The sequence below is a fragment of the Gorilla gorilla genome, chromosome 6 (genome assembly GCF_029281585.2).
Source record: "Gorilla gorilla gorilla isolate KB3781 chromosome 6, NHGRI_mGorGor1-v2.1_pri, whole genome shotgun sequence".
Classification (NCBI taxonomy): domain Eukaryota; kingdom Metazoa; phylum Chordata; class Mammalia; order Primates; family Hominidae; genus Gorilla; species Gorilla gorilla.
Genome location: NC_073230.2, coordinates 160,307,258 through 160,320,071, shown reverse-complemented (window position 1 = coordinate 160,320,071; position 12,814 = coordinate 160,307,258). Strand labels below are relative to the sequence as shown.

The following is a 12,814-nucleotide window of genomic DNA, read 5'->3' as shown; positions in this document are numbered from 1 at the left end:
CAGAAGAATTTTTTTAAATAATTTTTATTTTTAAAAGTTAAGGTGGGTTTTGGTTTGGAGGAAGAGTATTTGACAGTTAATTGTAGGAATTGAGATACTGCCTTTTAAACCATTTATAGTAATTTATGTCATTAAATGAGTGATTTGTGTTTGAGGATAAACACACATCTGAGTATGGGCTACTTTTCCGTTTATTTGGGATCACTCCTGTGTAGTTTTCATGTAACATTTTTCCAAAGAGTTGATCTGGAGTGTGAGATTATCTTCAGCAAGCGAGTAACAGTGTTTCCAGACCTGAATTTGCTAAGGACAAAAGCCAAAGTAAATATATGAAGTTATTGAGAGAAAAAGGTTAAAGGTGATCACAGTAGAGATCACCAATGCCTTTTTGTGGTTGCAAACAAACTAGAAAAACCTAACCAAAAGATCTGAACTACGTCTCCAGAAGACACTCCTTAAAGCCAGAAATTATAACTGGAACTGAGAACACTTGAAAATGAGCGGTGGGGTTTATTTATGAAGATTCATTAGCATTTAATGCTGACTTGTCAAGATTTCAACACTAGTTAATAATAGCACTTTTTAATGGAAATGGCAAAAAACAGCATGTTAGCAAATATAGCTTTCCTATCCCTTCTGGATTATTTAAATAATTAATGACCTCACCTTGGCGGGAGAGCCCCAGGGAAGAGAGACCCAAGGGAAACGTAGTTTTTTCTCCAGTGCCACTTCTGCTAATGAACAGTAGTACCTTTCTCCTAGGGCCAGTCTGATTGAAAATCCAGTTTCCACCCTGGAGGAATAAGTTTTAAATTCTGGTATCCCAGTTTACTATTCATGAAAACAACAGTTGGCTGTCAACCTGCGATGTGATTTTGGTTAGACTACATTGTCTGTTACCAGAATGATTACTTATGTTTTCAAGTGAAATGTTAATTTAGCCTGTCAAATAGTGTATGCCCATTGTGATACAAATAAGGAGCTCTTCTCTCACTCCGTTTTTGCACTTGATCTCATGCTGTCTTGTTTAATGTGTGTAACTTTCTTTTCTGTTCAGATGTGGCTTCCTGAATTTCACGGGAAACTCCTGAGGCTCTTTTCCCCCGTCCCTTCACTCCCGCAAGTCAGGTTGTCGAGACTTGGCCAGTGCCAGTTCAGAGGACTGTCTGATCCAGGGGTTCCCGGTTGCCCAGTGCTTGGGGAGCTTATCCCATGTATCATACTTAGCCCCTCTTTCACTATTTTTAGTCCAGTTCTACTACACAAAATGTTGCAAAAATCTTTTTAATTATATTATTTCCTTTTTTCTTTGTAACTCTTGCCCATATCTTTAGGGAGAAAATGATCGCTTTCTTTCCTTTCTTTCCATTTGTAAGCAAAACAAAAACCCCACAAACCCTTATCCTACCCACATAAGGGTATAAAAAGCCCACTGGAGTCCTTAGAAGTACCTTGCAAAAGCCCTTAAGAAGTTTGTTCCCTTCTTTCTTTCTAATTAAATTTCATTTCTTTAAGCAGTAGCATTCAGTGTAAATAACAGTTTTTTTTTTTACTCCTTCTAATTTTTCAGTTTCAATAACATAAGAGAGGAGTTTTCTTCTTGCTATTTTTGTTACCTGAAGTAGTTCTGCTGTATTTTGAGTTAAATTCTCCTTTACAGGCTAGCATATATAACATGGTTTCTTTTCAACACAATTCATTTTAAATTTGTGGAATTCTTAAACTATTGTATTCCTATATCACAGGCAGGCCTGTGATTAGGTACCAATAAATACTAATTGAATTGTTTCTTAATTTCTGTTGAACTGTGTTTTGTATTTCATTTGTATAAAATTGAGATCTTTTGTAGTATCTAAGTGGCTAAGAGTGACCTTTGGAGATCTACGCTTTAATTTCGTTCATTTGTTCAGAAATCTCAATGTTTACAGTGTGTCAGCTGGCCCTGTGCTGGCTTCGGTGGAGTGTTCACTAAATGAATATCATTTCAAATAACTTAATAAAACAGTAGCTATGAGAATGACTTTTAAGGAATGGGTACTGCCTTGGGGTGGTCTTGAAGGTTTCTCTGTGGAACTAACATTTGAGCTCAGATCAGAATGACAAAGATGAGTCATATATTCAGAGATGGGGGCAGTGGGGGTTGCTAGAATAAAGGGGCCAAGGCAGGCAGGAACTCCAGGAGCAGAAGGGATGTGATTGGAGCCTCAGGATGGGTTGTCGGGGGCTGTTGGCGGATGAGATCAGAGTGGTAACCAGAGCAGGGATGGCCTGGTGTTTGTGGGCCACGGTTAGAAGCTGGGAATTTAGGGAAGGCACGGTGGCTCACGCCTGTCATCCCAGCACTTTGGGAGGCCAAGGTGGGTGGATCATGAGGTCAGGAGTTCGAGACCAGCCTGACCAATGTGGTGAAACCCTGTCTCTACTAAAAATACAAAAAAAATTAGTCGGGTGTGGTGGCGCGTACCTGTAATCCCAGCTACTCAGGAGGGCTGAGGCAGGAGAATCGCCTCAACCCGGGAGGCAGAGGTTGCAGTGAGCCAAGATTGCACCACTGCACTCCAGCCTGGGTGACAGAGCAAGACTCCGTCTCAAAAAAAAAAAAGTTGAGAATTTATTCTAATTGCAATGAGGATTGGAAGCAGAGAAGTACCGTTTAATTTTCAAATGCTCACGTAGGTTGCTTTGTAGAGAATAATTTCAGGTATTAGTAATTCTAGAGACATTTTGAACTGTATTGGGCTGCTGATAAGGAGTAAATAAGTCTGCCAACTTGTGGCCTTTCCTTCTCAGCAACCCCTACTTTTTTTCTTTTCTTTTTTTTTTTTATAAGACAGAGTCTCACTCTGTTGCCCAGAGTGGAGTGCAGTGGCGCCATCTCGGCTCACTGCAACCTCCGCCTCCTGGGTTCAAACTATCCTCCTGCCTCAGCCTCCTGAGTAGCTGTGATCGCAGATGCCCATCACCACGCTTGGGTAACTTTTTTTGTATTTTTAGTAGAGACAGGACCAACCATGTTGGCCAGGCTGGTCTCGAACTCCAGACCTCAGGTGATCCACCCGCTTCCCGCTTCAGCCTCCCAAAGTGCTGGAATTACAAGCATGAGCCACCGCACCCGGCCAGCAACCGCTACTTTTAAGCCAACTTTTTAATAATTTAAATTTTAAGGAATGCCTTTGGTGTGAAAACATTGTGCAACTGTACCTATCCATAGTTTGGAGGAGAAACAAGCGTAAAGTAAACCCAGGAGTGTAAGATGGGTGTTACCATGCCTCTCCTTCACTCTCGCTGCACGTCCTGTTGTGATGGAGTTAAGTATGCCAGGCATATACAGCATGTGTGTAATAATGCTCCAAGGATGCAAGAGAGAAGGAAGGGTTTGGAGGTGAAATTAGGGAGAGACCACTTCCTCATTCCTAGTGATAAAGTCATCTGAACTATGCCTCTCATGCGATTTCTTCACAGGGCATGTACCCTGTTCTAAAGTCCTCCAGTAGACATTTTAGGTAACAGAAGAGTGAGAAGCTAAGGCTCTAGTTGTTGATTTATTAACATACAAGTTCAATTATTGGCGATTTTGTGAAATCCATAACATTTCTTAATTGTCTAGATACTGCTAGGCCTTTCATACTGAATGAGATAGGATTTCTAGCTTCAAAGGAGTGTTTAAGATAAAGACTTACGTTACATATTTTCAGATTACCCTTTTTTTTTTTTGACACAGGGTCTTGCTCTGTCGCCCAGGCTGGAGTGCAGTGGTGCAATCTCGGCCCACTGCAGCCTCTGCCTCCTGGGGGCAAGCGATTCTCTTATCTCAGCCTCCCAAGTAGCTGGGATTACAGGTGCCCGCCACCACACCCAGCTAATTTTTGTTAATTTTAGTAGAGACGGGGTTTCGCCATGTTGGCCAGGCTGGTCTCGAACTCCTGACCTCAGGTGATCCATCCGCCTCAGCCTCCCAAAGTGCTGGGATTACAGGCGTGAGCCATGGTGCCTGGCCGGATTACTCTTTTTAAAAGCTGTACTTGGTAACACTTCTAACCGTCATATATGAACGAATACAACGAAACTAATCATTTTAATTTTCATATTAAAATTAAATAGCAAGATTCCAAGAATACTAGAGGAAATTAGCTTACTTTAAACCTTTTAGTTTATCTTTAACAGAATATCTGATGTGCTTGTTGGTCAGTAATATTTGTTAATGTCACAGACATGTTTACTTTGTAATAGCTTAATTGCATGATATCCTCATATAAAGCAAATTAATGAAATTTATTTCATTTTTTGAAATTGCTCAAATGCTAATTAAAGAAATGTTTTCTGACCCTGATACCTTCAGTGTCTTCATCTATTAATGGTTTTTTAACAAAACAGCAAAATTAAAAATTTTTACCTTCATATGCCAACACACACTAAGCTCTTGTTCTCTTTTGTAGGGAAATCCTCATTGACGATTCAGTTTGTTGAAGGCCAATTTGTGGACTCCTACGATCCAACCATAGAAAACAGTAAGTATTGTTTTCAAGTACTTAAAAACTGAGAAGCCTTCTTTTGTGTAAAATAGCCATTGTGTATTCATGGAGGCTTTGAGTGCAGGAGGTAAATTCTGTATGTCTCCCAATTGGGGTCAAAGAAGACTTGCAAAAGATTTACCTACTTTAACCTGAAAGATTTTTCCTTCCATGTCTGCATCCCCTGCCATCTAGAAATTATTAATTCAAGTCAGTAGGAATCTGGCCCATTACTGGAATCTTCGTATTCCAGAATCTGCTCCAAAACAGGAATGGAGAGCACAGTCTTCTCCCCCACACCCCCTTTCTCCCAGCCATTGCAGTTTCCAGGGATTCCAAGCTTGAAAGAATGAAAAACACTCGAGATCCCTGTTCCTTATTCTTACAGAAGCCATACTCCCACCCACATTTCTCTATACCCTTCTTTCCAGCCCTAAAGATTTGAAAGAGAAATGAACTATTCTGGGATTGGATAGAGCAGTTGCAGCATTAAAAAGAAGTTGGCTCAAAAAGCCTGTTGACATTTTAGGCCATGTGCAGAAAAAAGCAGGGAAGACAGAACCAGCCATGACCTTTACTTTGTTCAATTTTAATCCATGGTTTCAGAATATTCCTGATGGATGCTAGGACCATGAGACAATTTATTTATTTTATTTTATTTTTTAAAGAGACATGGGTCTCACAGTGTTACCCAGGCTGGACTCAATATCCTGGACTCAAGTGATCCTCTTTCCTCAGCCTCCCAGGTGGCTGGAACTACAGGCATACGACACTGTGCCCAGCTTTGAGACAGATCTTGATTCTAGGGATCGCCAAGGAGAATCTGAAGCAGGGAAGCTGGTCTTTTCAGGCTTAGAACCCCAGGTGGGCCCTGGAACTAGGTTTCTCAGATTCTTGAGACCAGGACTTATCTAGGATTTGTCACCAGGAACATGTAGATTTAAACATGGGATTCATCAACACCTGATTGGCATATTAGACATGAAGCAGATTTCACCTGCCAGAGGCTTGCAAGAGAATCACTTGAATGCTTTGGCTGACAGTAAAGAGCTTGGCAAATGACAGCCTGCAGGCCAGCAAGGCCCGTTGCCTGTCTTTATACAGACCAAGAGCTAAGAAAGGTTTTTCCATTTAAGCATAATATATAAAAGTCCAAAGAAGAATAATGTCTGGCATGTGAAAATGATATGAAATTCAAATGTTAACCTCTATAAAGTTTTATTGATACACAGCCATGCTTGTTCCTTTACATGTTGTCGTTTGCATGCTGTACAATGGCAGAGTTGTTGAATAGTTACAGCAGAGACCAGGTGGCCTACAAAGCCTAAAATATTTACTAGTACTGTCTGGCCCTTTACAGAAAAAGTTTGCTCACCCCTCGCTTAAAATATTTGGCTGTCCTTTGTGTTCCAGTGTGCTGGTAGCAGAGAAGGAAACCTGTTGGTTGATAAACTAACTCCAGGAATATTTTTGAAAGTAACCTTTCAAGATGTTATATTTGAAAGTAACCTCTGGGTATCTACAGGGAGGAGTCCTGATTACATCCTATGATTTGTCTAGCTGGTCATTATATAATAGTAAGCAAGTGTGAGGAGCAGATTAATGTGAGTGCTAGATGAACAAGCTCGGTTTTCTGTCCACTGGAATAAGAACATAAGAAAATCATCATCTTGGACTTTAATATTTGCTATACAAAGCAATTTAGGATTTTAGATCCTTGAAATAATAAGGTTCATTTTGGAATTGTATTAATAGAACAAGAGAAGATTGTTTTCTTCCTGAGCTCTGCCTCTAAAAGTGGATGATTGTGGATGTGTCCTCTTGCCATTCCATACTGACTTGGAATTAGCTGGGCGTGATGGTGTGTGCCTGTAGTCTCAGCTGAGACAGGCGGATCACTTGAACCCAGGAGTTTGAGGCTGCAGTGATTTGTAATCATGTCACTGTACTCCAGCCTGGGCAGCAGAGCAAGATGTGGTCTCAAAAGTAAAAACTGAGGTGGAAGGAAAGTCATGGAGTTGTGTATCATGGAGCTATATATACATACATTTTCTTAGTAAGTAATGGAGCAGAAGAAAGTCCAACTTATGTAACTTGATGTTATCTCAGAAACAGAGTAATATGACCCTACTTTTTTGAGGCTATCAGCATCATCTTTGGTCGTATTTTAAATTTTTTCTCATCTTACAGTTCAATAATGAAGACTTTTCTTTACCTCAAAAATGAATTCAGAGTACTTGTTTATTAAAGTCTGGAGGCAGGAGCAGAAATAAATATGAATATGTGTCCATTAAAAGTTCGTGAGGCATGTTCAGACATTATATTCTACTTACCACACTTCTGATAGCCTAACACAGGGCAGGAGCCCTTAGTCCACCCTTTCCTCCACTGTTTGGTAGAAAAACATTGTTCAGTGATAACAATGAATTAGAAAGAAAAGAAAAGGTAATCATGAACTCGTTGCTAGCAAGATAAATAAGTGGGTGGTTTCATGATTTTAAAAAACTGCTCTGTAGATCTGGAAATAATTTAGTAGTTATTTTACACTTTATAATATTAGAACAAGCTGTTATAGCAAACACTCTGGTGACACATTTCGATGAAGTGTCATGGTGAGCAAGAATTCTGGGACTGTCATCTTTAACAGTAGGGGTGTAGGACAACAATATCAATAAAACCACATATTTTCTAGTTTGGGGAAATTTTAAAGCAGAAGTACTACTTATGCAAGTGTACTTCATTATCTACTGTAGTGTTAATCTGACAACTCAATACAAACTAAATTGATAGGCTGAAATTAAGCTAGTGGTAGTTTATAACTAAAAAGCAAGCATAGCAGCAATTTCCGACTTCTGCCATCTCAAGGTAGCACTGTTAGTGAATGACAAAGCGCCTTCCAGAAAGTTGGGAGGTTGCACTTAGGTGTTGCAGCATTCTCAAGGCACTGTGTCCTGGGTGTAGACTTCTCAGTAGGGTATGAATGAAGAGTCCTCACCACACTTTAGTAACACAAAGCTTGCTTTGTGAACACCAAATTTTAGAAACCTCTATGACTGTGGTTAGTAGCATTTACTAGTAAATAGCTATTAGTCTACTTAGGAGAATTTTAGGGGTTTAGGTTGGAAATGGATTCTCTGGTGATTCAAAGAGGCAGGGAGAAGGGGGCTCAAGGAAAGTGATGTCAGAAGAAAGCCAGCTTTCCACTTTGACATGAGGTTGAAATGAGAAACAGTAGAATTATTTCCTAGTCTATCCTATCTCTTATTATACCTCCCTTTTTTCTATAGTAAAAAACTGGCAGTTTTCCTATGACAGCAAGATAGAAGGTCTTTTTCATTTTACTGCTACAAGTAGGACAAGTTACATTCTTTTTACATACAAAGATAAATGCAAATGTTTATTAATTTTTTTTTCTTTTATACACTATGTACAATGACATCTCAGTCTTCTTGGCCGAATCTTCTGCATTTTTTTGACTTGGCAACATGGGGTGCCCTGGTTCAGGCCTTTCCTCTGCACTTGCTCTCAAGTAATCTTCCCCTCTCTTCAATTTGCTGTTGACTCACCAGTGTGTATTCTCAGCCCCAACCTCTCCCCCCAGCTCTGGGCTTTATTTTATAATTTATTTTATTCTACATGACAAGGTCTTTCACTCTGTCCTTCAGGCAGGAGTGCAGTGGCATGATCATAGCTCACTGTAACCTTGAATTCCTGGGCTTAAAATGATCTTTCCTCAGCCTCACAAGTAGCTAGGACTACAGGCATGAGCCACCACGCTGGAGCAGTTTTTCCTTTTTTGTGGAGATTGGGTCTCCCTGTGTTGCCCAGGGTGGTCTTGAACTCCAGGCCTCAAGCAGTCCTCCTGCCTGGGCCTCCCAAAGTGGGATTACAGGCATAAGCCACTACATCCTGGGCTTTTTTATTTAACTGCCTGCATTTCCCCTTGGTATTTAATAGGCATCCCAAAACATCCCTAAAACCCAACTCATTTCCCTTCCTCTCCTATCCCTTGTATTCTTCCCCTAGTCTTTCCTGTAAGTGGCAACTTACAGAAGCTTTGGAGTCATCCTGACTCTTCATTTTCTTACATCCCACTTCCAGTCAATCAGAAAATCCTTTTGGTTCTGCCTCTGAAATATTTCCAGAATATCTCCACCTCTAATCCAGGCCAGTGTCACCCTCTATAGATTGTGATAGTCTGTACAGTCATGTGGTCACTGTATCATGGGCTCCTGCCTAATATCCCTGGGACCATTTTTGTTATTTACAGCGTAGCCAGAGTGATCTTTCCTTGGTTTCTCCTCACATTCAGAGTAAAAATCCCAGGTTCTGTAGGACCTTCTGCCTCCTGTCCATCCTGGTTAGCTATCTACCGTTCTCTCTGAGCTTTAGCTGCATTGACTTTTTTGCTTTTTTCACTTGCTGTTTAACCTCTGCCTGGATGTTCCACTCCCAGGGAAGATACCCGACAGGGTGGGAGGGTACATGTGTGTGTCTATACCTTCTTTCCTTCCCTGGGATCTAAGCTCACTGAGTTTCAGAGACTACAGCATCCCGAGCACCCACAACAGTGCTACTGGTGATAATAGGCACTCAAGAAATTGTTATTGAATGAATGAATGAATGAATGATGTTTCCTTTCAGTAACCTTGTCATCATAATTATACTTGGTAACTGCAGTTACTTAGTTCTAATTGAAGGTCACTGGTTTTATTGCTCACCAGTGTTTCTTACATACTTCTCATCAAATCTGAAATACACTTCAGTCTCACCTGACTGAAGGTTTTCACACAGCTATATAGTGACTGCACCCTGGCTGACAAGGACTGAAACCTCCAGCGGTTCAGGATGCATCCCAAGTTCAGAGAGAATAAGGTGTAAAACCAAATCTGAATTCTGTCTTAGAATTGATGAAATAGGTTATATTGGGTATCCCCCCAGCTTGAAATATTCCGATTCAGTTTCCATCTGATTTAACTGTTTCCTAAAAGTGATAACTTCCAGAACAGGTACAAGCATAATATAGTGTGGCCATTGATTTCATGCTGTGGTCTGTTATCTTTACTCACCTGACTTTTGGCACCCCTGCTTGTATTAGAAAAGTGTGACGCTAATATGGTTCTCTGTGATGATTGCTTGTCTTTCAGCCATCTTTTCTTTCCCTATGGAACTCATATAATTCAGATAAGATCTCTGATCAATCCTCCTTATTACTTAGAGTTTTCTCACGTAATTTCCATTTGTCTGTGTCAGCTTTGCCTTTCTGCTGTGGGTAGAGTGGGACCTCTCAGTTGTATGAGGGATGGATTCTGCTGCCTGGCTCTAGTCATATAGGACGGCCAATCAGGAGATTGGAGGACTCATGGTGAGTCAAGATGGCTGGGGCGGGTATGCAAGATAAATCTGTTCCACTTCCTTGTCAGAGTTCCAGGTGGTTATTTTTACATTGTTTCTTTCCTCTTTTGTCTATATTTGTTTGAAGTCTGTCTCCCTCTAATTCTGAATTGACTTTTCCGGAAGTTATTCAAGTCTGATTTTCTTTCCTCCCTTGTCAGGGAAAAGAAGTTGTGACAAATTGCTTGGATCCTTAAGCTTAAGTGGGAAGGATGGCTTCAACACAGAACATCTGTTTCATTGCTGTTTTATCCGTCAGTAAAACTGTTAATTCTTTTATGTACTAAAAGTTCTTAGCACTTAACTAATATTAGCTCTTTGTGCTCTGATGCCAGACTTCCTATAAATTAATGGAAAATTTTTGTGGTTTTGGTTTATTCTAGACCTCAGACTTTACGTAGTATATTTCACTTTTTCACAAGAGGAAGGATTTGCCACAGAGCACTGAAATTACTATTATAGGATATGAATTGTTGCCTACTTTGTCTCTTTGAAAAAGCATCAAGGTTTACCAAGCTTGATTTTAGCCAGTCACCGTATTTCCTAGCTAAATAATGGAAGTAGGGGAGAATCTATACAAGTCAGAGAGTTGCTCTTTTTTGTTTCATGGGGCCTTTCTCTGAGACTGCTAGGGACTCTGTGCTTGATTGGTTGTCATTGTTCAAACTTCAGGTGGTTTCGAGTTAATTTTTTCAAACTAATGTTTAATTCCCTTTTTCCCTGTAGCTTTTACAAAGTTGATCACAGTAAATGGACAAGAATATCATCTTCAACTTGTAGACACAGCCGGGCAAGTAAGTGACCTCTGGTATCTTAGAATCTTATACAGCATATCTGACAGTCTTGGTCCTAGAACTGATTTTTAAAAGTACCAGCTATGCCAAGAAAACCCCTCATGTTGTGTGCAGACAGTCCCTGACTCCCAGTGGTTTGGCTTGCAGTGGCTCGACTTAACAATTTCTCATCTTTACGATGGGTCTATTGAGGTGTTTGATACATTTTCAACTCATCATATTTTTGGTTTACAATAGGTTTATCATGATGTAACCCCATCATAAGTCAAGGAGCTTACACAGATAACTAAATGTTAGTATGCTGTCTACTTGGTCTTTTCTAAGACATTTCTGGCAGTTTTCTTTTAATAACTTGTTTTTCTGCTTTAGAATTGCTTTAAATATATTAACATTGTAAGGGTTAATACTTATTACAGGACAGTGGTTTTCTATTTTCTAAACTTTAATTCTATATTAGAGAGTCATATTAGTTGCTTTCTTTCTCTTTGTGATATGTGTTCTCCTACATTAGGGCAAAAGTACATCTTTTCTAGAGGAAAGGCATAAGAGGGGCATAGGGCAGAAATTAGCTGATTTAATCTTATGAGGACCTGGGCCATAAAATACCAGTTTGATTGGAGTCCAGGCTCTGGTTTGAGTGTTGGCTTTAGTTTATATAGTAGAGTCTCTGGGTGGGTGGATTTGAGAGTGATTACTAGATAAGGGAGTTTCAATTTATTTGATAGACAGTAGATAATGGCCAAAAGTGAAATAATCCCCCCAGAAAGGATATTCACATGTCGGTTAATGTAGCAGGGATGTGTGGAATGGATCACCAGGGAATTGACTGGAAGCAAGGGGGAAAGGAGTACACGGAACAAAGAAAAGCCCTTTTGACAGCTTAGCTGCCCCATTACCATGACATCCAGGCCTGCGTTTACTAGAAACTATTCTGTAAGACTGAATTTACCCTTCTTCACTGGAGGGTGAGGAATGTAAAGAAGCTGGGATTTCAGCTCCTAACTCCTGCCCTTGCAACATTTTTTTGAGACAGAGTCTTGCTCTGTCACCCAGGCTGGAAGGCAGTGGTGCTATCCCACTACAACCTGTGCCTCCTGACTTAAAGCAATTCTCCTGGCACAGCCTCCCAAGTAGCCGGGATTACAGGCACACCACCACACCCGGCTAATTTTGTATTTTTAGTAGAGGCGGGGTTTCGCCATATTGGCCTGGCTGGTCTCGAACTCCTGACCTCAGGTGATTCACCTGCCTCGGCCTCTGAAAGTGCTAGGATGACAGGCATGAGCCACCATGCCTGGCCCACCCTTGCAACTTATAATCAAAGGATAAGAGTAGCAGGAGGGTGAGTGTAGTGTGATCTGGTTTGCTGTGTTAAATGGGGGCTATTTTTCTGGAATCTGGGGAAACTGGAGTAGACCCAGAATAATATGACCTGTCCTGTGGGTTTGGAATGAATTCCCTCTGCTTTGCGTTTTGAAGTAAACATAGAAGGAAAGTGTGATGCCTTCGTGAAGCAAGAAGATAGCTGTATTGAGTGATGTTAGCATTGGAGGAACCCTGAGGTTTCCATTTTGGAAGCTTGGAAGAAAATAAATGTGTTTGGCTCTTTGAGCTTGTACACAGAGCTATAGCATGTGCCTCCTTCACTCACCCTACACACTCCCTGCTGGTGGTGATGTAATGTGCTTTAGCAGTCAGATTCTTGATGCTTTCATTAGAGCAGAGCCATCCTAGGCTTTCACTCCCTGATACCTGTCCTCTTGACAGAAGAATAGGAGTTGGGGCTTATATGGACCAGGGGAGCAGTAGAAGTCTCCGTTAGGGGGGCGGGGGCATGGCGCAGATGACGAGGCTCATTAGAAATTAGTAGGGAAGGGAAGAGCCGCTTGAGTAGGAATTCGTTTTGGATTGTTGGGTTTTGTATCTTTCTTTTATAGTTGACTATATAATTTATTGCCTAAACCAAGACACTTTCAGAGTTGTGGGCTGGGGGTGCTAATAATAATTATGTTGGGACAACAGTGTAACTTAGAATGTCCTGGGCAAAGAAATACAGCTGTTCTGTTTATTGTGGGACTCTGACACTATCAAGACTTCAGTTTGCTTTTGTATCCT

The 12,814-nt window shown here is 40.7% G+C and overlaps 1 protein-coding gene across 1 annotated transcript in view; it reads left to right on the top strand.

Moving 5' to 3' along the window:
* Positions 1-12,814, top strand: part of RHEB (Ras homolog, mTORC1 binding) — a 53,911-nt gene that overhangs the window by 24,475 nt on the left and 16,622 nt on the right. The window contains exons 2-3 of the mRNA XM_004046514.4: positions 4,437-4,508; positions 10,632-10,699. Of these exons, the coding sequence (XP_004046562.3) occupies positions 4,437-4,508; positions 10,632-10,699 (140 nt within the window). The remainder of the gene's footprint in view (positions 1-4,436; positions 4,509-10,631; positions 10,700-12,814) is intronic.